This window comes from Sesamum indicum, linkage group LG3, assembly GCF_026168435.1.
Source record: "Sesamum indicum cultivar Baizhima isolate 11 linkage group LG3, ASM2616843v1, whole genome shotgun sequence".
In the NCBI taxonomy this organism is placed as follows: domain Eukaryota; kingdom Viridiplantae; phylum Streptophyta; class Magnoliopsida; order Lamiales; family Pedaliaceae; genus Sesamum; species Sesamum indicum.
Window position 1 is genome coordinate 14,654,425 of NC_142659.1, and position 23,038 is coordinate 14,677,462.

Consider the following 23,038-nt stretch of genomic DNA (forward strand, 5'->3'; position numbering starts at 1 on the left):
CCCTATAATCAATTATGAGGCAGAGGATGCAAAAAGGGCAGGATGCACCTGCAATTCTTACAGAAAAAACAGAATAGAAACTTTGTGAAGAAATCTCCAACCCTAACAATCAATCACCAAAATTGCAGGGGTGGAAGGAATATCTGGGGTTTAGTGTATTATAATTATAATAGTTATTATTTATGGACAGGTGTTTAGGGCTTTTCAAGCAACATTAATAACATCAAACTCATCATAATTGGAAGTTTGACATTGTGGTTAGGTTTTAACTGGGGCAGGTTTGGGACATGCCATCCCATAACACACATGACCATCCAGGCAGCCTGTTTTCTGGTCTCCCCAGGGGCTTTCTTGTCTTACTACATCTAAATTGTCTTCCACTTTTCTTGATTCTTTGTGTTTCAATGTACGCTGAGTCGGGCAGTTTATGAGTGAGTATTATTGTACTTGAATTGGTATTTAAAATACTTATTTTAATGTGAATGAGGATGGGATTGTGACTGGGTCTAATGTAAAAAATATTGGGTTCGAGGGTTAAGGTAGTAAAGTTTGGTATAATTATCGAATATCCCTTTATTGTTTGAAAAATCATCAATACCTCTTTGATTTTAACGATCTATTAGGTTCTCATCCATTTTTTGTTACCATATGAGTTTATTACCATAATTTCTATATGGGTACAATATTATCATTCACTAAATTAATGAGTCAAAAAATATACTATCGTTCATCAAACTGCTCTTCAATGAATCCAAAAATACTCATACAAAATAGAGAATTAACGTGTTTTTTAAATCACATCAGCCCAATTAAATCCAAACACCAGATTATCGGATATGTGATATATGCCCCTTGTGGTTCCATACCAAGCCCAAACTATAAATAACGTTATCTTTCCCCTTCTTAAAGCTATGTTATATTTATTACCAGTTGAATAATTTGACCATCGAAAAGTTTTAATTGTGGACACGCTGACGTCTAAGTTACATTGATTTCATCACAGGGCACAATTTCGATCTAAGTATATATAAAGTTTCAATTCTTCACTATTAGAACAACTATAGTAGAATTTCATAAAACATCGTCTACAAGATATTAAATATTTAAATAATTATCGCATTTTTAACAGTTTAAATTTTATATAAGATGATGGTTTAAAAATAAAATAAAAATTACCAAACTGACCCTGAAGGTCTTTCTTGTGCCTGCCACCACATGCACATGCATGGTGATAGAATAAAGCATGGCTGAACTTCTAGGAAGCTACCATCACTCAGCACCACAAAAATTAAATAGGATTCTCCCTTTCTACTGAATATTTCCTCCAAAATTTTAAAAAAAATTAATTAATTAACTAATGATATCTGGAGAGATGTGCCAGCAGAACATACAGCATAATTATCAAATTAATAAAATAAAAATGGGGAATTTCAAGATCTGGGTACACTGTTCCCCTGCACCCCATGTGCGCCTCAATATCATGTATTGATTGAGGAATTGAGAAATTCCATTTACTTTATTTTTTTTAATTATGATTATTGAAGAATTTAATTGCAAGTGATCAGTTTCAGGGCAATTCGGGTCGAAAGTAGCTATCTCTGAGCATATATATTTAGATTAAAGTGTGGTTTCTGAGAAAATAAAAGTCCGTTAAGTTTTAATGCTTAAATCAGCTCGAGGTCAAGATAGAATAATGTGAATTAGAGATGTTTAATGCTTGTAAATTGTAATAAATATATTTTTACTATAAATGCAATAGAATAAGGGTATCTACAGGGCTAAATGTGCATACCTGACTAGTTCATGTGGCGTCATCTCAAATCATGAGTAGTCAGAGGATCTATGATTTAGATCTCGACTCATTGGAACAAGTCGAGTCGAACAACTCAACTCGAAATAGAAAGATGTGAATCCGTTATATATGGTGATATTTTAATATTTTTTTAGGATTATTTATATTTTTTTTTTCAAACGGGTATAATACGTTCCTATCATAGGGTATGCTTAATTTTGTTGATTGTTGGTCGGCAACAAATGTGTATAGATAAAAACCCCACCGGCATGTGCAATTAGTGACCTCTTAATCACGCATGATTTGGTAGTTAGCAAGCAATTAATCTTGGCGTGTGTGTAGTAATTAACTAATAAATAAATAAAATTATTGTGTTATTATTTATTTATTTTATTATTATTATTAATTAGATTTTAGAAATATAAGCTGTGAGAATTGGACCTCCCACTGTATGGATCCGTATTCGGAGTCCAACTCAATATAGTTCCCGTTTTCAACTTATGAAACAAAGTCCATCACTGGGCTTTCTTTGAGCCTCCAACATTTTTAAAAAAAAATTAATTACGAAATTATATTATCTTCAAAGAAGTTTTAAAATTATATTTATACCTCTTTTAAAAATTTAATACTTATTTTTGGCTTCTGTTGTTATGATTTAAATGAAAAATATTAATATTAAAAAAAATTATATAATTTCTTGATTTTACACCTCATTAACATTCTAATATAATAATTTTGTACTTGTAAGAAAATAAATGTAATGATGTTAACGTTACTCTTTATATATATATAAAATATTCCTTAATAAGTATAAAAATATACGTAAAAATATTAAATAATGGACAAAGTTAAAAATTTATATATATTTTTTTTATAAATATCAGTATTTTTTATTCAAATCCTAACATAAAGGAGTCAATTGTAACGAAAATTTTAAAAAAAAATATATAAGTAAAACTTCAAAACCTTTAGAAAAGTGGAATTTTATATTTTCAAGGGGTCTAAACGGAATAAATTCTAAATAAAATTATTAGTTATGTAATTAAAATTAATCGGATAAAAACTCGTTTAATTATTGAAGTTAGTAAAACAAACTAAAAAAATATTAAGAATTTTTCAATAAAATTTTGAAACTCCTTTCAAACTTTATTCAATTAGTGAAAACATTATACAATATACTTAAAATATCAAACAACCTGAATTCAACTTTTATTTATTCGATCCAGTTAGTAACCAACTAAAATTCAAATGCATTTATCTTAATTTTAATAATAATTCAAATAAACTTGAATAATAATGTATTCGTCCTATTCACCTAGACAAACTAGAACTATTGATGAGCTTTTATGCGACCAAGATTCCATAATAATCCACGTGTTTCTCATTCTAAAATGCTCATTTCTCCGCTAGACCTATACAAATAATATAGGGGCATGATAGACGTAGGTGTTCATTCCCACCTAATTACACCTTAATTTTTAGCGATGGTATATCAATTATAGCAACATTAGTTGACACACAATTCAGGCACAATCCTTCTAAATGGATTTGTGGGTTGTCACCCATACCTTCTCATTTATCAAAAAATTGTATAAACATCTATTTTAAATAATAAGTTTCAAACTCTTTTTTCGTGATGATTTAATATTTTTAGTAATTTATTAATAATGTTTACTGCATTCAGAAATTGAAAGGATATAATATGATCAAAAAGTCGAAGAGCCCAAAATACATTTACTAGCCGTCTACAATTACATCCAAATGCGGCACTATTTATTTGTACAAACTGAATTAAAAGAAAAGAAAAGAAAAATACACAATGGACAGACTGATTATTACTTGACCCGACTCAACGACCCGACACATCCGAAGCGAGTCTGGAGGCGATCGCGGAGTGGTACATAATATCGTGAAAAGTGGAGGTCTCTATCGTCTTTTTACGCAGCTCCTTCGCCTTCTCCTCCGTGAAGCAACCACGGAACAAGTTCTTCTCTGCCCCGCGCGATCCGTTCTCGGCTTGGGCAGGACCCGCTTCGGTTTTGACACCGCCGCCAATGTAGTCGGGCTCCGAGGACCAGCCGAAGATCGGGGTCCACCAGTTGTTGGATTGGGCAGCGGCAGGCGGGTTTCTGCGGTTACGGGGGTTCGGCGGTGCGGCGGAAGAGACGATGGGAGTGCGGAAAGAGTGAACTGTGGAGGCCATTGATGAGATTTGGTTGATGGTAGTGAGAGGAAAAAGGGTATTGAGAGTGGGTTTGGTGTGCTCTAGACTTGATGAAGAAGGTGGAGGAAATGGATAAGATTGTCTACGTGGAAAAGACGGACCTCTCTGCTCATTAAGGCACGATTTTTCTTCGCTTTTGCGCTTTTTGTCGTTTGGAGTTAGTCCCCCGAAAATGACACCGGATTTGACAGGAATCAAAGGGATGAGGCAAGTTGATCTCACTTTCATTATCCGAGATAAATATTTAAATTTAATTTTCCTTTGACATATTCATGGTTATTCTATTCCCGTAAGCTTTAGTGTCATTAAATATAATTTTTTTAATCTAAAAAATTATATTTAATAATTTTAAAATGTATTTTTATTTAATAAAAATATTTTTTTATTAATTAAAATTTTTTTCATATTAAAAAATTAATAAAAAAATATTTTTTATTGAATTATTACTAACTTATTGCACGTCAAATAAATTTTTTCTACCAAAATTATTCTTATGACGGTGAAAATATATTAATATATGACGATATATAAGAATAATTTGATTTAAACAAAAGTTTGTTATTTAACTTCTAATATTAATAAATCAATAAAAAGTAATATTTTTTTATTCAATTTTTTTTTTTAATATCAGCAAATCTTATAAATTTGAACAAACGTAAGAACTAGGCGTAAGCAAACCTAAAAAATACTAAATTAAATTTTCAAATCACTGAAATTACATCAAATCTTAAAAAAGAAAAGTAAAACTATCGACTCTATTTAGTATAATTATACCGTTGTTTCTATTACACATAAGCGCCATAATATTTACAAAATTGCATCTATTAATCTTAAAATTTACTTATGTTCTAACAACTAAATTTCTCAGTTAGTCAAAATTCCTCAAATTTATTAAACAAAATGCTTTATTAGATAAAAATAAATCTCATATATACTAAATATAATTTTTTAAAACCACAAAAAATCTATACGTAGTTACACCAAACTTTACTAGAGGAATTATCCCTTTTATTTAGTTAGCTACTTTAAAAATAAAAAAAGCTTCTGGTCAAAACCTGTGCAATTAGAGGCGCGAATAGAACAGATTATCGAATTAAGGTTTTCTAATAAATTTTATGACATCTTATATTTTATTTAATATATATATCAAAATAAAGATTTATATATTTTGATAAGTTGGTGAAAAATAATTAATGTGAATACCTCGTTTTTAATTTAATTTGCGAAGTATGTGACACAGAGAGCTAATATCAACAAAACTAAAACTGGAACTGGAACTCGTTAATTAATCTTAATCATCATCAAATTCTTTTTACAAGGCTGATGGATAGAGCCTTATTCAGAACTATAAGCACCACCCTGGCAAAGGCAAACCAACGCCCCCTCACTCATTTTTCCTTCTTCACAATCACACCAACTAAACCTCCACTCTTAACAACAAAATCGGAATCACACCACCTATTTTTCCTTGCCTGTGCATGTACCCATGTAACTTCGTCATCCCACAGGGACAAATTATAGCAAATTGTAAAGTTTATAACCGCGACTAATCATCCGTAAGATTACTATCTTTTTTATATATAATTTTGCCAATAAGAGATCCATATGTCAGTAAAGAATTTCAACTCAAAAATCCAGGAAACTAGATGTTAAAACACATTTAACTTTAAAACTGCATAAGGCGACTCGTCGTTGAATTAGTAAAGTGCTGATTTTGCCCCTTCTCCATGGAGGTGGTCTTAACATGTGTAAATATACTACTTGATTTTAAGGACCTCTTTAGTTGGCAATAATAACAAAAACAACAAAGATTAGGACCATTATTCACTCAAAGGTTGAAAAGTTAACTTCTTTCCATTAGTGAAGTACAGAAACAGAAGGCACGAATTCATGATAAGATATGGGTTATCAAAAGTGGTTACATTCATGTTCAAGCACTCACCTGGGATAATGTTGGTAACCCACACCAGATCAACAACGTTTGTAGTTGCCAGACCTATATATAATCTACTTCCAAAGCTTTCTCAAAGACATATTTTTCTCTGTTTCTTTCTTCATAACCTTGGCAACAGCCATCTCAAAGTCCTCCTGAGTAACATGAACTCTCCTTTCTCTCAGGGCAAACATTCCCGCTTCAGTGCAAACGGCCTGCCAAAAAACAACGTAATTAAGTTCTCTTTCATGATTTACCTCAGAATTATTATTATATATTAATATATATATATATATATATATATTATGTTTAGAAGATATGTAGAAGACAATTTATTACTGTTCTTCTCAGTGTAGAGTTAGATCAGATCCCAAGACCTGTAACTGGTAAACATGAGATCCCTGCAACTAAGCAATGAGCTACCTTGGCAGGACAGGCATGGTCATTTATTAGATTTTACAGATTTGCCCAACAAGAAGCAAAGTTTGCTCAGATTCCACTAAACCATCCAACTAAATCCCAATCATAAGCTCTCCAATGAAAAATTAGTGCATCTGTAATTTCATAAACAGATCCAGAGCTAATGCATTCAAATATATAACATGTGTGGTAAATTATATTATTGATCTAAGGAATTTATGTTGTTGGAGATAAATGATGCATAAAGGTACATCATTATCAAATAACACAAAGATTAAGGAGAATAAGACATACCTTGAGTTCTGCACCAGATGCTCCATTCATTTTCTCAGCAATCTTTTTCAGATCAATTCCTCGCATCAAATTCATTTTCCTTGAGTGAATCTTCAAGATGTCAAACCGAGACTGAAATAATTTCAAACAATTAGCCAGGTGGAAAATGGGATTCGCTTTGTTATCCGAAAGGTTGAAGAAACTACTAGCGAAATGAGAATCTAAGGAAAAAAGACTTGGGGGTTTTAAAGATTTCCGCTAGCAGTCATACTAGCAGCAGCTACTGCAAAGTATAAAGGAATATGCAGGGAATGGAAAAGAAGATCTACTAAGCACAAGCAGCATACCTCTTCATTGGGATTTGGGAACTCAATTTTCCTATCAATTCTTCCTGGTCTAAGAAGAGCTTGGTCCAGAATGTCAATCCTATTGGTAGCCATCAAGACCTGTATAGGTCATTCATGCATAAAACTTCATCTCTACTTTCAATTTCCAGATTGTTATTTCAAAACTAAGATGTTTTCATAGTAGAATCAACAAAGAAACCAGAAGGTGAAGTACATACTTTTATCTTATTAGATGCTTCAAAACCATCAAGCTGATTGAGAAGCTCCAGCATAGTTCGCTGAACTTCACTATCCCCATTGCCACTTCCAGATTCCATACGAGCAGATCCAATGCTATCAATTTCATCCATGAAGATGATTGATGGAGCATGCTCTCTGTCAAAATACCATCACTAAGCGGTTGGCAGGGTAAAGTAAAGAACATATTGAAGACATACATCTATTCGCCTAGCATGCATGGCAACGGAAAGAAGATGATCAGTGCAGCAAAAGATAAATAAGAGGAACACATAATTTGGAAAATATATATGGATCAAGGCAACGAACCTGGCCATCACAAAAAGTTCTCTGACCATCCTAGAGCCTTCTCCAATGTACTTCTGAACTAATTCAGATCCAGAGACTCGGATAAAAGTGCAGTCAGTATGGTGAGCCACTGCCCTGGCAAGCAGTGTTTTACCTGTGCCGGGAGGCCCATATAGCAAGACTCCCTTGGGTAATTCAAGGATATAAACCAATTAGAATTAATCCCAAGTATGAAGATATAACTATTACAAATTGATGACATTACCTTAGGTTGAGCTATTCCAAGACTCTCAAACAATTCAGGATGTTTGATTGGAAGTTCAATAACCTACGAAGTAAAAACAACCGCAAAATGAAGGTTATAAATTTTGCGTAGATGAAAGACCATAGCTAGCAATTCTAGAAGTTTGCAGGTTACGATCACAGACTTAGTTTTGCTAGATGTATTTGAATATAGACAACCTGACGTTACAATTGCAGGATATACTCGCTTCTAACAACTATTTTAGCATTAAAACATAAAACCATACTATGGACAAACATGTTAGGCAGATCCTGTTTCCTATAACCTTTAAATTAATTTAGTCACAAAACCTAATCCACTAAAATATTGGATATGCTGTACAGGCACAGTTACTACTGATACACTTAATACTATGTTGAATCATTATTCTTCAGCCCTCAATTCGAACCTAGAAATTTTTATTACCTTGTTAAAATGCTTAGGGTTGGTAATTCCCTTCTTCCTCAGGTACGTTTTATTTATCAAAGCTAAATATGACCAAGAAAGCTAATAAATTGCTGGTAATTGACCTAACTTTTTTCAGAAATTTCGTCGGAAGGCTTCCTGAGGATCAAAGCTATCCTTTTAATTATTAAAAAGATAAATTTAAGGCATTAAAAATTTGAGGATAGAGCAAGCAATGAAGAATAGCTTCTGACCCAACTAGTGTTCAATTTACCTCGGAAGGGAGAAAAATTTTGAAGAACAGAAAATGTATAAATGCACTTTCCAGAACCATCAAAAGATATAAAAAATTAAAAAAAAAAAAATCGGACAGCCATAAAAGACAACAAGAAGGCAAAGATGGTAAAGAATTTCACTTGTAGTAGAAACTTGAAGATGCAATTGAAAGAAATCTTCAACACAAAGCAACAAGAGAGAAAGCATTCCAATATATGCACCTCCTTTATCTCTTTAATTTGCTGGTCAAGACCACCAATCATGTCATAAGTAGAATCTGGAACTTTTTCTACTTTCATAAGATTCACCAATGGATCTACTTTACTTGGAAGAATCAAATGGAGCACATAGCTATCATTACGTAAAGCAACTCTGGTTGAAGGAGTTATCTTGGTGATGTCAATGCTCTTGTCAATGTCAACAACATACTTCCCTTCAGGATGTACCTATGCAGAAGATATCACAAAAACTTCAATATTGAAATGCCTATCCGGCAGAGGAGACAGGAGAAGTATTTTTTCGTGTATACCAATATCTGCACAAACTAAGAACAACTTCTCAAAACCGACAAGGAGGAAATTATCAATAAACAAAAATAGCATCCCTTTCAAATATCGCTGTAGGCATTAGAGAAGTGGTTTACCTCCCCTCAGATGCAGTGTCAAAAGATATCCTTTACGATTCAATGCTTAAAAGAGAAAGTACATATACATAAGAGAGAGAGAGAGAGAGTAAGCCGCTTAAGATACACACGCAGACATAAAATCAATGGTTCGAGCATGTGTAAAGAGGTCCTCACATGGAATGACAATGCATTCTTTTTGATAAATAGAAGGGAACATAATCCATAAAGCAAAGCAGAGTAAAAGTTGGTAACCAAATAACAACATACGAGTTGGTAAAGGCAGGAAACAACAAAGTAAGAGAAAAAAATCAACAATAACCAACCATAAAAGGTAAACAAATACATTTTGAGAGCAGAAACAATTGCTTACCTTGACAAGGACCTTCGATTTTCCCATAACTTTGACAACTTCGCCAACATAAGATCCAGGCTCCTGAAGGAGCTGCAATTCTTCCTTTAATGACCTCACTGAACATAAGGAACAAAATTTTTCTTAGAAGAATATTAGGCACACAGCAAATCCCCACCACTAATATGTTGAACTTAAATCATCTATTCTCTTCCCCGAGGTCCACTGCCCAGCTAGTTCATGCTAATCAAATATTAATTCTATCGTTGCTCGAAGTTTTGAACCATAAATTAAAGCATGAAGAACAAGAGGGCTCCTGCCTAACAAATACAATGCAAAAGACACAAATAACGCATTTCACAGAAGTATGCCCCTGCATGAGCCAAAAATGAAACAGAATAAAGCTTTTGTGCGTGGGAGTAGAACCTCTAAATTTAGTTTCATGTCATCCTACTCAATAATGAACTATACAGTATACACTTTACTCTGTTACAATTTTTAGCTCATTTCCCCACAAAAAATCATATGCTACCAGCACATACAAACATAAACAAGCAAGAATCAATGGTACCAGATAAAAACCTCTTACTCAGTAAATCAATACTACAGCAACAATTTTCTTTAAAAGAATAAGAAAGAAAAGGCAAAATCCCTCATGCATCAACAGAGAGGAAAAACCCCAAACCAAAGAGAGATTAAAATTTCAGCACTGAACGAATGACGAACGTCAAGCTTATTCACAAGCTAGCATCATCCACAACGAATTTCAAAGCTGTATTTTATTTGAATCGCTTTTCCCATCATCCAACAAATGTATACATGTTCTCAGTAGCTAAATTAAATTCATAACATGCTTCCCGGAAATAACAGGTAAACGACTGTACCTAACGAGAAGCCTAAACTACGAGTGAAAGTAAAATTAAGACAGACGAAATCCAAAGGAACCCTATAAACTCATTAGTGAATCGCAATATCAACAGTTGACCACCATAAATAAATAAATCGTAGAGGAGCTTCAATTCCAAGGTCTTAGTTTGAAAATGGGGGGGAAGAGAAGAAAGATATAAGAAACACATACAAATTCAGGCGAAAAGGCAGCGAAAAGAAAAAAGTAAAAAACCTCGGCCATTGAGGTCATTGCGCTGAGCTTCTAGGCGCTGGAGATCGTGAACTTTTTGACGGACTAGCAGCTGCATATCCTGAATGCGTTGCTGGTAATACTGGCGGAGCCCTTCCCCCCCACCGACGCCACCGCCTTGATGGTGCTGCGGCTTCGCATCCTCCACCTTCCGAGTCTCCATCGCCGCACTCGCCATTATAACCTATAAAATCACCTCTTGATATCTCTATTGATCGGAGAACAAGTGATTTTCCTCTTTCTCAAGCTATATAGGCTATGAGATTTCTTGTCTTCGTACTGGCTGCTTACCTGACTCCTGAGCTTCACCGCCTAATTTATTGGAATTTTTGTTTCCCTTTTATTTGGAACATGAAATAAAAGAAGGATACATTTCAGTTAATTGTCAAGATGCCCTTCTTTTACACATAATATTCTTTTGCCCCTTCGAGATTTACAATCTTACACTTCACTCCATATTTTGTGCTAAGCAGAGCCTTTTCATTTATTAGCCGGCATATCATGATATTTATTAGATACAATTACATTTAAACCTTCTTATCTATCGTCTATTTACATATATCATCCTTATTTTTTGTATAATTATAAAAAATACTCTCGTCACTTAAAAAATATTATTAATTTGTGTAATATTTGTTGACGTCTTTAAATAGTGATCTCAACATTCAAAAATAGAAATAATTTATATAAATTTACCACATGTTAAGGATGTCGATCTTAGCATAACTATATTTTGATAGTTTTTTCTTCCATATTATATATATATTCTCACAAATTTTTTATCTCTCTAACATTGCATCATAGTTTTCTTTTAGGGTAAATTAGAACAAATTTTCTAGTGTTTGTTATAATTATAAATTCGTTATCATTGTTTGAAAAAATAAAATATTTTCTTAGAATTAATAGTCGTTTAACAAATTTTCCTTTGTAATAACTTATTGCAATGGGATATTTTTTAGACGATCGCTGATTTAGATAAATATTTATAATTTTTTAAATAGAAAAGAATATTTATAATTATATCAGACTTCATGAGCTGTTGAATGCGATTAAGCACACTTTGAATGTGCCCAAATTCCTTAAAAGGTTTAGTTAATGATATATCATTGGTCCAACTATACATTATATTATTCGTGTTCTATATTAAGAAAAATATAACCTGCATACAGACAATCTTTTTGGGGAGGAGTAGTTGCATATATTGCCTTATCCAAAAAGTTTCGAATGACAAATTTATCCCTACTGACATGTCTCATGAGGTGTGGAGTATTAACAACATATTGATTCAATCTGGTTGAAAATTGAGTCGATCTCGCCAATAAATATTAGTTGGATGGAGGTGGTTCTTTGCTCTTTGAGTTTTGTGCATTTTTAACTTGCTGATTTTATCCTAATTGGGCGTGGGCTCGAAGGTCAATTAGGTTGGCCAATTTTTTAGGAGTTCTTTTTTAAAAAAAAAATTGAATAATCGATGAATCATTAATGTGAAAGATAATAGAAAAAATAAATGACAAACATTAATTGAGTATCAAAACGACATTAATAGTGAAATTTTTATAACAATTGAGTCATTTATAATTATTTAGTTATCAAAGTGTTATTAATGACAAATTTTACTCTTGTATTATATATGACAAGTTTTCATAAAATTCGAGGACGTCATACGAAATAATTAAATTTCACAGGGTCAATTGTACAATTTGTTCAAAGATGAGGGGCTTGAATGCAAAAACTACTGAGACCCTGGGAAAGGAAAACGAGAAAGTAAAACGGACAGCGAAAATTTGTGTATAAATAAGAGAGGGCGTGTCTAACCATCCTGCGCCTAGCCCTACAGTACAGTTTCTGTACCTATGATGGAGTTTCAATTTCTCCCTTAGATATTTTTGTCTTCTAATTTGACCACAATTAACCAATAAAATTGATCTATCTAGGGTTAGGAGGTGTGGATCCGCTCAGAATTTTAACCGATTATAATCTTCCAAAGATTAGGGTTTCCCACCTGTGTTCATTGCCGCCACTACTCATACATACAACCAAAGATACTAGTTATATTTTACAAACATATCTGATCTGCTGAAATTTTATTGTTTTTACTTTGTAAATCGCATTTTCGTGAAGAAGAAAGGAACATTTTCATTTTGATATCAGATATCACTCTTTTTCATTTTTCAGGCAATTGGGCGTTTTTTTTTTTTTTTTTTTGGTGTCAATTGTCAGAATTTAAGAGTGAATTTTGGTCCTTGAATTCTTGTGGGATCGGGGACTAGGGTTCTTCTGCTGTTGGGTGAATAGTTTTCCTTGTATTTTTAGAAAGGAAGTTTTTTATTGGGTTTATATCTGGGGCAGTTGAAGAATGGATAAGAAGAAGGTTGTAGCTCCATTGGTTTGCCATGGACATTCACGTCCAGTTGTGGATTTGTTCTACAGCCCGATAACGCCTGATGGTTTCTTCCTTGTTAGTGCAAGCAAGGGTAACTTTTACATACCTTTAACTGAAAATGTGTTTTTTAACCCCTAATATTTATTTGATGAAACTGCAGAACTATGGATGAATGTTGTTATTTTGTCTTTAACATTATGATTACGCACTTGTTTTTTTTACTTCAAATACTGGCGGATGCAATTAACTTGATCATTTTCACTCTAGTGCTGCTGGGTTCAGTAAATGCAATAGTTAGCTACCCTTGTTTATTGGAATTAAGTTATTTTCTTTGGGCATTAGTGGGGAGCTATGGTCAATGCACACTGACACAATCACAGGGACCCAAAGTGATTATCCAATATACTTTACTTATTTTTGCACAGAAAACACACTCATGTATACATGTATATATGTGCTTGTGTGTGTGTGTGTGTAATGTTAAGATTTATAGTGAGATTAGTATAGTAAGTAGAGGTGATATTTGAACTATTTTCTTGCCAAGAGAAGCATCTGAGTTTGGAAAAGTAACATTAAAGAACACAGAGGAAGTGAGTTTAGATGAGATCACTTTTTTCTATTCAATCAAGTTTATGAATATTTGATTGTTTTTGTTAGTATTTTATAGCCCCCCCCCCCCCCCCAAAAAAAAAAAAAAAAGAAAGAAAACTTTTTAAAAGTTTGAAATACATTGGACACTCCATCAGAGTGTCATTGGGATTATCCATTTGTCTTTTTAATTTTAGAGCATGCCATACACCATTTCATACATTCATTGGATTCGGGTTGCTGTGTCTCACATGTGCCATTGGACAGGATGAGTTTTTGGAGTGTTGGATTATTGGTGGGGAGGATCTCCCTCGCCTGGCAGTTTCTGATAAACTTGAGGATCAGACTAGCACATTTAGTGGACAGATTCTTAGTAGACATGTAAAACACCATTGGGATATGTTCCTGAAAAGCCAGTTCTTAAAATTGCTGGTCTGGAGATGGACAATGATAACAAATCCAAAGGAGTGTGGGGGGTACAATTTTTTTACTTTTGCCTACTAACTAAAAGAGACGGACAAATATGATAAGGGGAGATGGTTTGCTCCCAAGTAATTGTGGTTTATGCATGCAAAATCGCACAGAAGAAATATTTAATAACATTTATGAATATAGGAAAAGTATTTGCTGTTTGGAGATTGCCTAGTATTGCCCCTTAGTCACACAACAGTTTGCTATTATTCATCTAGTTGAGACCTGTACTGCATGAAGACTAACTCTATTAACGACATTGTTGCATACACCAGTTCAGTTCTTGTAAACATGACCTGAATAGCCATTTGCCTCTCGTGTAGTTGTACCTTTTTATCTGGTTTTACATTGTTGTATGATTCTTTACTTTATGGAGATTAAGGGAGTTGGATTTAATTGATTATCAGGCTGTGCCTCGATAAACAGTATGTTGGTTAGATCAGACTGATTCATTCATACCATTTTCATGGTAAACTATGTACATGATTATGGTAAAGCAACTAATCAAGGTTCTAAAATTGCATTGCTGAACTTTGGTATATGACTCTTATGTGTATGGTTTCCAAATTTCCATGAGGATAAGTCCCTAATTTGGCCTTGCAGTTCAATAACACTCTTTCAGATAACATATCTCCTCAAAGTATGGATGAATCTCAACATGTTTATGAATTGGAATGCCATGATGCTTAAATATTTATGCACGTATGCATCTTTTTTCAGACTCAACGCCGATGTTGAGAAATGGAGAGACTGGTGACTGGATTGGTACCTTCCAAGGGCATAAGGGTGCTGTGTGGAGTTGTTGCCTGGATAAGCATGCTCTACGTGCTGCCTCTGCATCTGCGGATTTTTCTGCGTACGTGGTTAAGTTCTCAGCATGACTTCTTTTTTTACAGCAAAAATTGAAAATCAGATTAAATGCTAATATTTGAATTTTTAACTACCAGCATGTAGAAATTTGTTCCCAAATTCTGAACTTGGTTAACCACCATGATTAGCTTTATACCCTAATTGAATTTGGCTGCAGGAAATTATGGGATGCATTAACTGGGGACGAACTGCACTCGTTTGAGCACAAGCACATAGTTCGTGCTTGTGCCTTCTCAGAGGTACCTGTTTATAAGTACCGAGTACATAGGCAGTGTTTCTTGTCTTGGCCATATGAGCTATTGGGATAGAAATACTTCCTATTTGAAATGGGTTTTGAGAACTATTTGTCTTTTTCATGTCTTCCAAATATAAAGTGCTAATACGCTCTTATCTTTTCTTATTTGAAGTGATTTAGGAACAATTTCTGTCAAGTGAGGGATTAAAATTCTATGACTTATAACTAGGATATGTCTATAATTAGATTTGCTGGATTGTGATCATGAAGTTTTTTTTCAATTTGCAGGATACCCACCTTCTGCTAACTGGAGGAATGGAAAAAATCCTTCGCATTTTTGATTTAAATAGGCCTGATGCACCTCCCAGGGAAATTGAGAAGTCTCCTGGTTCAGTCAGAACTGTTGCTTGGCTCCACAGTGATCAAACAATCTTAGGTTCCTGTACCGATATGGGTGGGGTGAGGTATGTAGTCATTGACAATTTGATGTTATTTCTTTAACTGGTTGCAGCAGCAGGAGAAAAAATGTCTGTTCAAGCTGATTTTTGGCACTTGAAATTCTTTGCGTTCAGTTTGATTTGTTTCCCTTTTGGAGAAATCTTGAAATGGAAAACGACCTGTTAGAGATGTATTGCATGCATTCACTCACGCAGGAGTGTGGGCCGTGATGACATGAAGGTGACTCATCATACTGTATTATATGAAATCCTATTAATCACCACATCTTCAAACAATATATCAATTTTCATCCTTGCCCTTTGTCCATAATACAAGTCATGGTTTGATGCATTGGAATGGATATATTGTAAGTTCGTCCTTTACCTCACATCCACTGATACGTCAGTTTCATCCTACTTTTTTTCACAACGCATGCTATTTGTCTAGGTTTGATGCATTCGAGATGTTGCAATTTCTTGTATATATGTCCTCATTTCAGAAAATCTTATTGTTGACAACTCCTAGTCTTTCTTAGTGCCGATTAAAATACTTATTATCTCCTGATAGCGATTCAGTTCATCCATGTTGGTTATGCTTTCAGCAAGTTAAAAAATGTCCTGTTCCATGCGTTGACATTCTTAGATATATATTTTATGTAATGTATGAACTGACACCTGTAGGTTGTGGGATGTGAGAACTGGCACAATTGTCCGGACACTTGAGACCAAATCCTCTGTAACCAGTGCTGAAGTGAGTCAAGATGGCCGCTATATAACCACTGCCGATGGGTCAACTGTTACGTTCTGGGATGCAAATCAGTACGTAAATTCATCAATTCTATCTACTTGTCAATCTGTCTATCTACTTCTGAATAAAATGCTTGGACAAAGTTATTTTCACTGGTTTAGCATGTATAATCATGTGTGAGCACTTATGCAACAGCTTTGGGTTGGTAAAGAGTTATGACATGCCCTGCATTGTGGAATCAGCTTCATTGGAGCCAAAGTATGGTAATAAGTTCATAGCTAGTGGAGAAGACATGTGGATTCATGTATTCGATTTTCACACAGGAGCAGAAATCGGTGAGTTTGCTATTGTCTTTTAATTCTTAAGGAGGATTCTAAATGTTTTTCTTACTTTTCACATTTTGATCTTGATTTTGGCTCTCTCATGTAGGTTGCAACAAAGGCCACCATGGTCCTGTGCACTGCGTGCGTTTCTCACCGGGAGGTGAATCTTATGCCTCTGGATCTGAAGATGGGACTATTAGAATATGGCAGACTGGTCCTCAAAATAATACCAACCAAGAGACTTCGGGTTCCAATGGACCTATCCAGAATGTTAAAGATGCAGCAGATGAGGTTGCTCGTCAGATTGAGAATGCGCATATTGCCGAAGAAGATAAGACCGTCAGTGAAAAGGCACAGGCTGGATAAACAATATATTGTGTTTTAATGTGTTTGATATAGTTTTTGCCTGAGTCAACGGGTTGTATTGGTGGCGTAAATGTTCAGCGATTTGTCTTTTGAAATAAAGATGAAGCTTAATCTTGTTATCTTTTACATCCCTTGTGAAAAAAGTGTGATTGAATGTGCATCTTTTGTTTATTTTATGATTGAAGAATGACTTGCTGTCATACTGTGAGCGTTCTTGCCAATTGAAACAAAGACGCTAATACAACTTCAAACAGTTCGTTGTTTTTGTTTCATGGTGATCGATTTGTTTGTCAGATGGGAAGAGGCCAATTTTCTGCTACATAAATTGTGGAGGAGGGCAAGTCCGTTGATCTACTCTATAGCAAACTTGACTTGATAGAATTTGTGAAGTTCTGATCTCTGTTCAGATCTGCAGAATTGAGGGAGTTTGGTTGAAGAAATTTCAGTTAAGTGGAACATAGAGATGAAATAGTGATAGTGATGCCTGTTATGACTACATATTCTGCTCAACCTTTCCCTCATTGTCAGGAAGTTGGTAAGGCATGAATTTGATAAATTCTTTATAAATTTACTCCTGCCTGTGCTAAATCATGCTGTTGAATTTGCACGCATCCAATTCAACTAACTTGCTTGTGTGTGTGTCTGTGTACAACAGACATTTCATGTATTCTTTGTGTCTCAAGAGGCTAATAACTGTGAGCTTTTAGGACAAGCTCGGGCAGCAATACATTTCAATAGAAAACAGTGAAACAAAAAGTACTAAAACCCAGGAAATAGAAACTAAGGCATCAAAGAGATACCCAAAAGGAGAGATGAACTTGGTCACTCCTTTTGCACTATTTACAAGAAACAAAGTGATAAATAAAAAAAGGAAAACGAGGGAGGCCGTCAAACACAAACTAAATATTTTAAAGATGACTAGTAATAACTCTATTGGCTCTGCACTTCTTCTGGTTCTAATCAAAGCCTAGCAATGAAAGGTGATAGAGCAGCTAACAGTGCCTTGGGGCATTCCTCGTGTGGAAGATGGCCACAACCAGATATCGCTACCAGTCTCTGCAGGACGGAAAATAATGAGGATGTTAGAGGATGTTCAGGTAAAGTTGATCTTTCATTTCACGATTTGAGCCTACCAAGAGCACGTCTGATACCCAAAGGTTTGAAAAGCCATGTTATAAATCTCTATCAGTATGACCAATCATGAGTAGGAATGAAAGAGAGTAAGAAGACAGCTTACAGAATTTACAAGTTTAGAAGCCATGGTTTGGACAGAGTTTAGAGGGACAAGGAAATCCTCAGCCCCCGTGATAACTAAAACTGGCAAAGTTTCTACTGCTTTCAGCAGTGATGCTGCATCCTGTGGTGATAAGACTGTTTCATATGAAAGTTTTCCAATTTCATGAAGCGCCTCATCCCAACCTTCTACATGCAGTGGGGCCTGGTGTAGTCCAGAGCAGAGGAACAATAAATTGTTAAACGAAGGATGCACATGATACTTCGCTGGCATATATCTAACTTTCAAACAAAAGATTGATGGGGAAAATCACCAGTAAATATTGCTAAGGATGATATGCAACTCTAGAGTAAAGTAATTCTCATTCACACAGGCCATCTAGTACACTCCACAACGGGCTATAGTACATACCAATCGCTATCAGCTAAATTCAAATGCAAAAATAGATCGAACAAAATTTTGGAAACTATTTAAGCGGCAGTCACTGTTGGCATAAAGAAACAAAAGGGACCACCATGATTAAATACATATGCATGGGTTCTCTGTGATGTTTCATGTGAAGCAGCTGGTGAAAAAGTTAAAATTGTGTATTTCACCAAAAAGGCACCGAAAATGCATACATCAAACTCGAAGGTGGTCACAAAGTCCCAATTGGGAGGTGGCAGGGGAAGGGTATCTCTAAATAGAGGAAAAATACCTTGTATAGGCTTAAGACTTCTGTGGTTAGTTTGGTTGCATCGTACCAAGCACGGCGATTAACCACTTGAGTTATTTCTGTTCGAAGAAGAGGACGCACCAAGTGCTTTTTTCCAAGAGAAGTGCGCAATAGTATCCTCGCAAAGGAGGGAACCAATTCCCTTGACAAGCTTACGTTAAGTAGCACAACCCCTTTTATTTCAAGCTGAGAAACACACCATATGAAATTATTAAGTTAGCAACCAACTTTCACAGAGCTACTCCCTAAAAGGTGCACATAGTCTCCACTTTATTATTGTAAATTCAATAAAAATGCACTCTGGGATTTCATCTCAAAATTTAAGACCTCTAAGATGAACTTACATGAGCTCTGGTTCATATACACTTTGCCAATGGTCAATGACCAAAGTCAAAGATAAACTGACCTCAGTGTGGTCATATATCAAAATCCATATCTCAGTATAGATCAGCTTTCAAAGATTTTTTTCAAATAACACAATGCAGCATATTTCATCTTTCACATCTTGTCATCTTGACAATGATACCTCACCTTATCAAAACTTTCTTACGTGTTATTTATGATCTCATCAATATAAATAAACATTCAAAAATAAAAGAAGTGTATCCACAACAATGATTTGTAATAAAGTTAACAAGTATATAGCAAACGGGAACCTAAAATATCCTCCATTCATTCTTAGAACTAGCACCTTGGTTCCACAAAATGACAATTTAGGTGTGCATGTATGCAATTTGAAAAGAGTATTTAACAAAGTTTACACCGGTAGCTGACTCACTTTCATAGAATTTGCTGATGACTGAACTTTTTGTGCAGCCTTCATGGCAAGCAGTCCACCATCATCATGCCCAACAAGCACGACTGAGGAAAACCCCATTTCCAAGCAAAAGGAAAGAAGCAGCTCCACCTGAAACGCAAAATGTACTAAAATGGTGAAACATTGACATAGAGAATAGGAAAAAACATTAGACTAACAAGTCATGTTTCAAAGTATAGTAGATGCATTATGTATTTAGCTTGAGGATGTGCAGATGCACACCCATATGAGTTGCAATAACCTGGCCCGGGCTATCACAACTGTGCAGATATATGGAATTGATCAAACTATGTTGGAGAAGCATAATCACGCCATGATGCAATAAGATAAAATGATTAGATGAGTTTAAAGCATAACCACAACTAAAGTTCTTAAAATATTCTATTAATTCACAGAAGATAACTCCCAAAATTGTTCTTTTTTTGAGTAACCAAATGAGTGCTGTCATCATAGACAAGAAACTAATGACTAAAACCAAAATTTTAACAGAAAAAGAAAGAGTTAGTAAATGATCTTCGAGTATCTGTTAGTACTTGATTGAGATTATTTCTTGAAATAGATTTTACATTTACTACTTTCCGTCCTATTGTAGCGCCTATTTTAATAACCACTAAATGATGTCATGATCTGGTCTTAAATTGCCAATGCAGCAAATGAGAATATAACCAGCCTTAGAACAAGTACTCTACACATCTGATCTTATTAACGTTAAAATACATAAGATAACACTTATGTGCAAGAATAATCACCTGATTGTCAATCTTGTAAGGATTACTCGATTGATTGTCCTCCCATTCCTTCTTTCTTGGCCTTGATGTCAAACCCCATCCAGGCCTGTCAAAAGCAGCTACGGTGCAACCAATTTGTCTGGCCAGAACGCCCATTACTTTTCTCCATGAGAAGACTCCCCCTCCAAATCCATGGATTAAAACAATCCCAAATTGTTGATTGGCCTCCAGATCTTGTCCTGTTGGTGGAGGCCTCAGTTTGGTCTGTTCATCCTCCTCAGTATTTTCATTTAAGCTCAAGATAGGTACATGTTCGGATAGTGGAGATGTCGGAGAGGTGTCCAGGAGAGGCGTATAGAGAGGGGAACTGCTGCTATGGAATTGGTTACTGATGCTCCTGTGAATATTGTATTGACCTTTTAGTGGTATGCTTTGGGAAGGCTGGTTAAAAAAGGTAGTGGAGGACAAGGAACGGTAATGCGATCCTGGCATGCTTAGCTTGTAGTGAACTGTCAGCCCTTGACAAGAAATGAATAAGCTGTCTACATCAGCAAGTAAACAAACTGGAAACTCCCCATCATCACGGACCAAACCTGGTGCTTTTCTCCTTGTTTCACCATCACTTCTAAAAGATTTTCCAGCAGATGGAGTGGGTGATCGTGGAACCTTCTGATAACCAGAGAAAACCGTTTTGCACGAAAGAACCTGTGTGATTAGGTGACGAGATTAGACTGTATTACAAGCTGTTACTCTTCAAGGCAACTTTTATAAGAACAGGAGATTGAAATTCCAATTATAGTAATTTCCAGATTAACTTGACTAATCCTCCTAGAACAAAATAGGTATAATTGCAGAACATAAATAGGTTTGGATGGTGAAAGAGGCCAGAACTTTGAAGAACTTACTGCTTCTGGATCAACACGGTGAAAAATAAGTTTCCTCCTAGCTTTACAACTTGTGCGGTAGGCAACAACAATGTGTCCCAGAGCAAAAACTACAGAAGAAAGAAACAAGACAGGCATTCCCCAAGATTTCTTCAGATGGAGCCTCTTCCTTGAAAGAGAAGCTGAAGCTTCAGCCTCAAGTTGAGAATTGAAAGTGAAAACACAAGCCTTGACGGATAGGACTAGTATTGAAACAAAGGAGCAGAACGATACAGTTCCAAGATAGGGCCCATGGGACAGTGCTGGCCCATCGCAGATTGAATATACACCTGTTAGCATTCAACAAGACCATAACAGCCAGATCAATGTTCACAAGTTCAAGAAAGCCATTGAAACTGTTAAACTCATAGTTGATCCATCATGCCAAAACTCAACTAAAATAGCAATCTAACTGAATGATACTTGTAACACAAATCATTTGAATAAATCTACCAATTCTACATTGAACCCAGATAAGGTTTGTCCGAAAGAAAATCATTTGCTCTAACCCAAACTTCTTGAACTGAAAGAAATATTAAAATGCTAGCTAAGAAAACAAAATGTAAGCATAATAATCAAGTTTCTGAAAAGGGAATTTCAAATACCATCCACACTAAAATTCTATCATAACATCAAGAATATGTGAATTCACACTTCAGGTCATAAAATACATAGCCAAAATAGAAAAGCATTCAAATCTTGAATCGCCATCTTGTCGCCATTAGCCATATTAACACCAAGTTCTCACAATGACGGAAAAGGAAACAGACAAACAAAATAGAAGCACAATGAGAAAGTAAAATCAACCCTAGACACAATAATCTGAACAATGTTGCTGGAAACAACCAAATAGGAAAGCAAGATCGAGAACATACAGGTGATGATGAGAGATCTGATGATGGAAACAAGGGGAATATCCATAAGCGAGCTCTTGAACGCGTATCTCTGCAAATGCTCCCTAAAACTATAACATTTTACACACGTGAAGCTGGGAATTAACAAACAAGGCAAAACGGCGTCAGCCACCGAGACCACCACCGGCAATGAGACCACCAGAAGCGACGCCACCATCACCACCATGAAATACACCGTCCGTACGCCCCTCCGGAGCTTCTCCCACCAACAACTGCCCTTCACCACCATATTTGCTTCCCGTTTCCTTTCTTGGAACAACAAACTCAAAAATGAAAGCAATAATCAATTTGAAACTTTTTTCAAGTAGGGCCGCTGGCAATGCGGTGTCGGAAGAAAATCAAGACCCTGTAAGAAGAAACAATAGCCGGATGCGCCTGGGTCCGAACGGCCATCTCCCGGCTGCGAAACGACGGCCGGCGATTTCGCGCTAACGCCAAACGCCGCGCTAGAATAAATTCAGGGATTTCCTGATCCTCTGCTTTCTCCAAAGATTGAAAAAACAGAGAAGTAATAATCTTTGTCTGCTTTTTCTTACCCCTTTCCTTCAGAATAATGATATATACTATTTTATATCGTCCCAAGTTCTTAATTTCCTTGTAATTTGTCTCTCCTCCGTTTTTGTGCGTGAGATAGAAAGTGGAGAATCAGTGTGTGTTCTGCGTGTTTAAAAAAATTGAGGTCGCTTTGATGAGAGA

At 35.3% G+C, this 23,038-nt stretch overlaps 4 protein-coding genes across 4 annotated transcripts; 1 reads left to right on the forward strand and 3 right to left on the reverse strand.

Annotated features, from left to right (window-relative positions):
• Positions 1–3,495: 3,495 nt before the first annotated feature.
• On the reverse strand, positions 3,496–4,194 carry LOC110011690 (uncharacterized). Its single transcript, XM_020692381.2, has one exon. The coding sequence runs from the start codon at positions 3,993–3,995 to the stop codon at positions 3,642–3,644; it is 354 nt and encodes a 117-aa protein (XP_020548040.2). The 5' UTR covers positions 3,996–4,194; the 3' UTR covers positions 3,496–3,641.
• A 1,657-nt stretch (positions 4,195–5,851) lies between these two features.
• On the reverse strand, positions 5,852–10,926 carry LOC105157547 (26S proteasome regulatory subunit 8 homolog A). The gene is made up of 9 exons (XM_011073956.3): positions 10,573–10,926; positions 9,474–9,571; positions 8,700–8,924; positions 7,780–7,842; positions 7,536–7,699; positions 7,208–7,364; positions 6,990–7,088; positions 6,664–6,774; positions 5,852–6,164 (listed from the first exon to the last, which is right to left on the reverse strand). The coding sequence occupies exons 1-9, from the start codon at positions 10,766–10,768 to the stop codon at positions 6,024–6,026; spliced, it is 1,254 nt and encodes a 417-aa protein (XP_011072258.1). The 5' UTR covers positions 10,769–10,926; the 3' UTR covers positions 5,852–6,023.
• Positions 10,927–12,393: 1,467 nt separating this feature from the next.
• LOC105157548 (uncharacterized) lies at positions 12,394–17,137 on the forward strand. The gene is made up of 7 exons (XM_011073957.3): positions 12,394–13,064; positions 14,753–14,888; positions 15,060–15,141; positions 15,426–15,601; positions 16,256–16,393; positions 16,518–16,657; positions 16,752–17,137. Exons 1-7 carry the CDS (start codon positions 12,947–12,949, stop codon positions 17,009–17,011), a joined length of 1,050 nt encoding a protein of 349 aa, XP_011072259.1. The 5' UTR covers positions 12,394–12,946; the 3' UTR covers positions 17,012–17,137.
• A 561-nt stretch (positions 17,138–17,698) lies between these two features.
• On the reverse strand, positions 17,699–23,038 carry LOC105157549 (uncharacterized). The gene is made up of 7 exons (XM_011073958.3): positions 22,304–23,038; positions 21,411–21,718; positions 20,527–21,210; positions 19,739–19,867; positions 18,943–19,146; positions 18,249–18,449; positions 17,699–18,067 (listed from the first exon to the last, which is right to left on the reverse strand). Exons 1-7 carry the CDS (start codon positions 22,569–22,571, stop codon positions 17,972–17,974), a joined length of 1,890 nt encoding a protein of 629 aa, XP_011072260.1. The 5' UTR covers positions 22,572–23,038; the 3' UTR covers positions 17,699–17,971.

Excerpts from the sequence above, each read along its gene's own strand:
- LOC110011690 (XM_020692381.2), bottom strand. The coding sequence starts at position 3,995 with ATGGCCTCCACAGTTCACTCTTTCCGCACTCCCATCGTCTCTTCCGCC.
- LOC105157547 (XM_011073956.3), bottom strand. The coding sequence starts at position 10,768 with ATGGCGAGTGCGGCGATGGAGACTCGGAAGGTGGAGGATGCGAAGCCG. Across the intron at positions 7,843-8,699 it reads AAATTAAAGAGATAAAGGAG|GTTATTGAACTTCCAATCAA; the intron begins GTGCATATATTG and ends TTTACTTCGTAG. Across the intron at positions 7,365-7,535 it reads GAACTTTTTGTGATGGCCAG|AGAGCATGCTCCATCAATCA; the intron begins GTTCGTTGCCTT and ends GTATTTTGACAG.
- LOC105157548 (XM_011073957.3), top strand. The coding sequence starts at position 12,947 with ATGGATAAGAAGAAGGTTGTAGCTCCATTGGTTTGCCATGGACATTCA. Across the intron at positions 16,394-16,517 it reads ACGTTCTGGGATGCAAATCA|CTTTGGGTTGGTAAAGAGTT; the intron begins GTACGTAAATTC and ends CTTATGCAACAG. Across the intron at positions 16,658-16,751 it reads TCACACAGGAGCAGAAATCG|GTTGCAACAAAGGCCACCAT; the intron begins GTGAGTTTGCTA and ends TCTCTCATGTAG.
- LOC105157549 (XM_011073958.3), bottom strand. The coding sequence starts at position 22,571 with ATGGTGGTGAAGGGCAGTTGTTGGTGGGAGAAGCTCCGGAGGGGCGTA. Across the intron at positions 19,868-20,526 it reads CTTACAAGATTGACAATCAG|GTGGAGCTGCTTCTTTCCTT; the intron begins GTGATTATTCTT and ends TTTGCGTTTCAG. Across the intron at positions 19,147-19,738 it reads CATCAGCAAATTCTATGAAA|CTTGAAATAAAAGGGGTTGT; the intron begins GTGAGTCAGCTA and ends TGTGTTTCTCAG.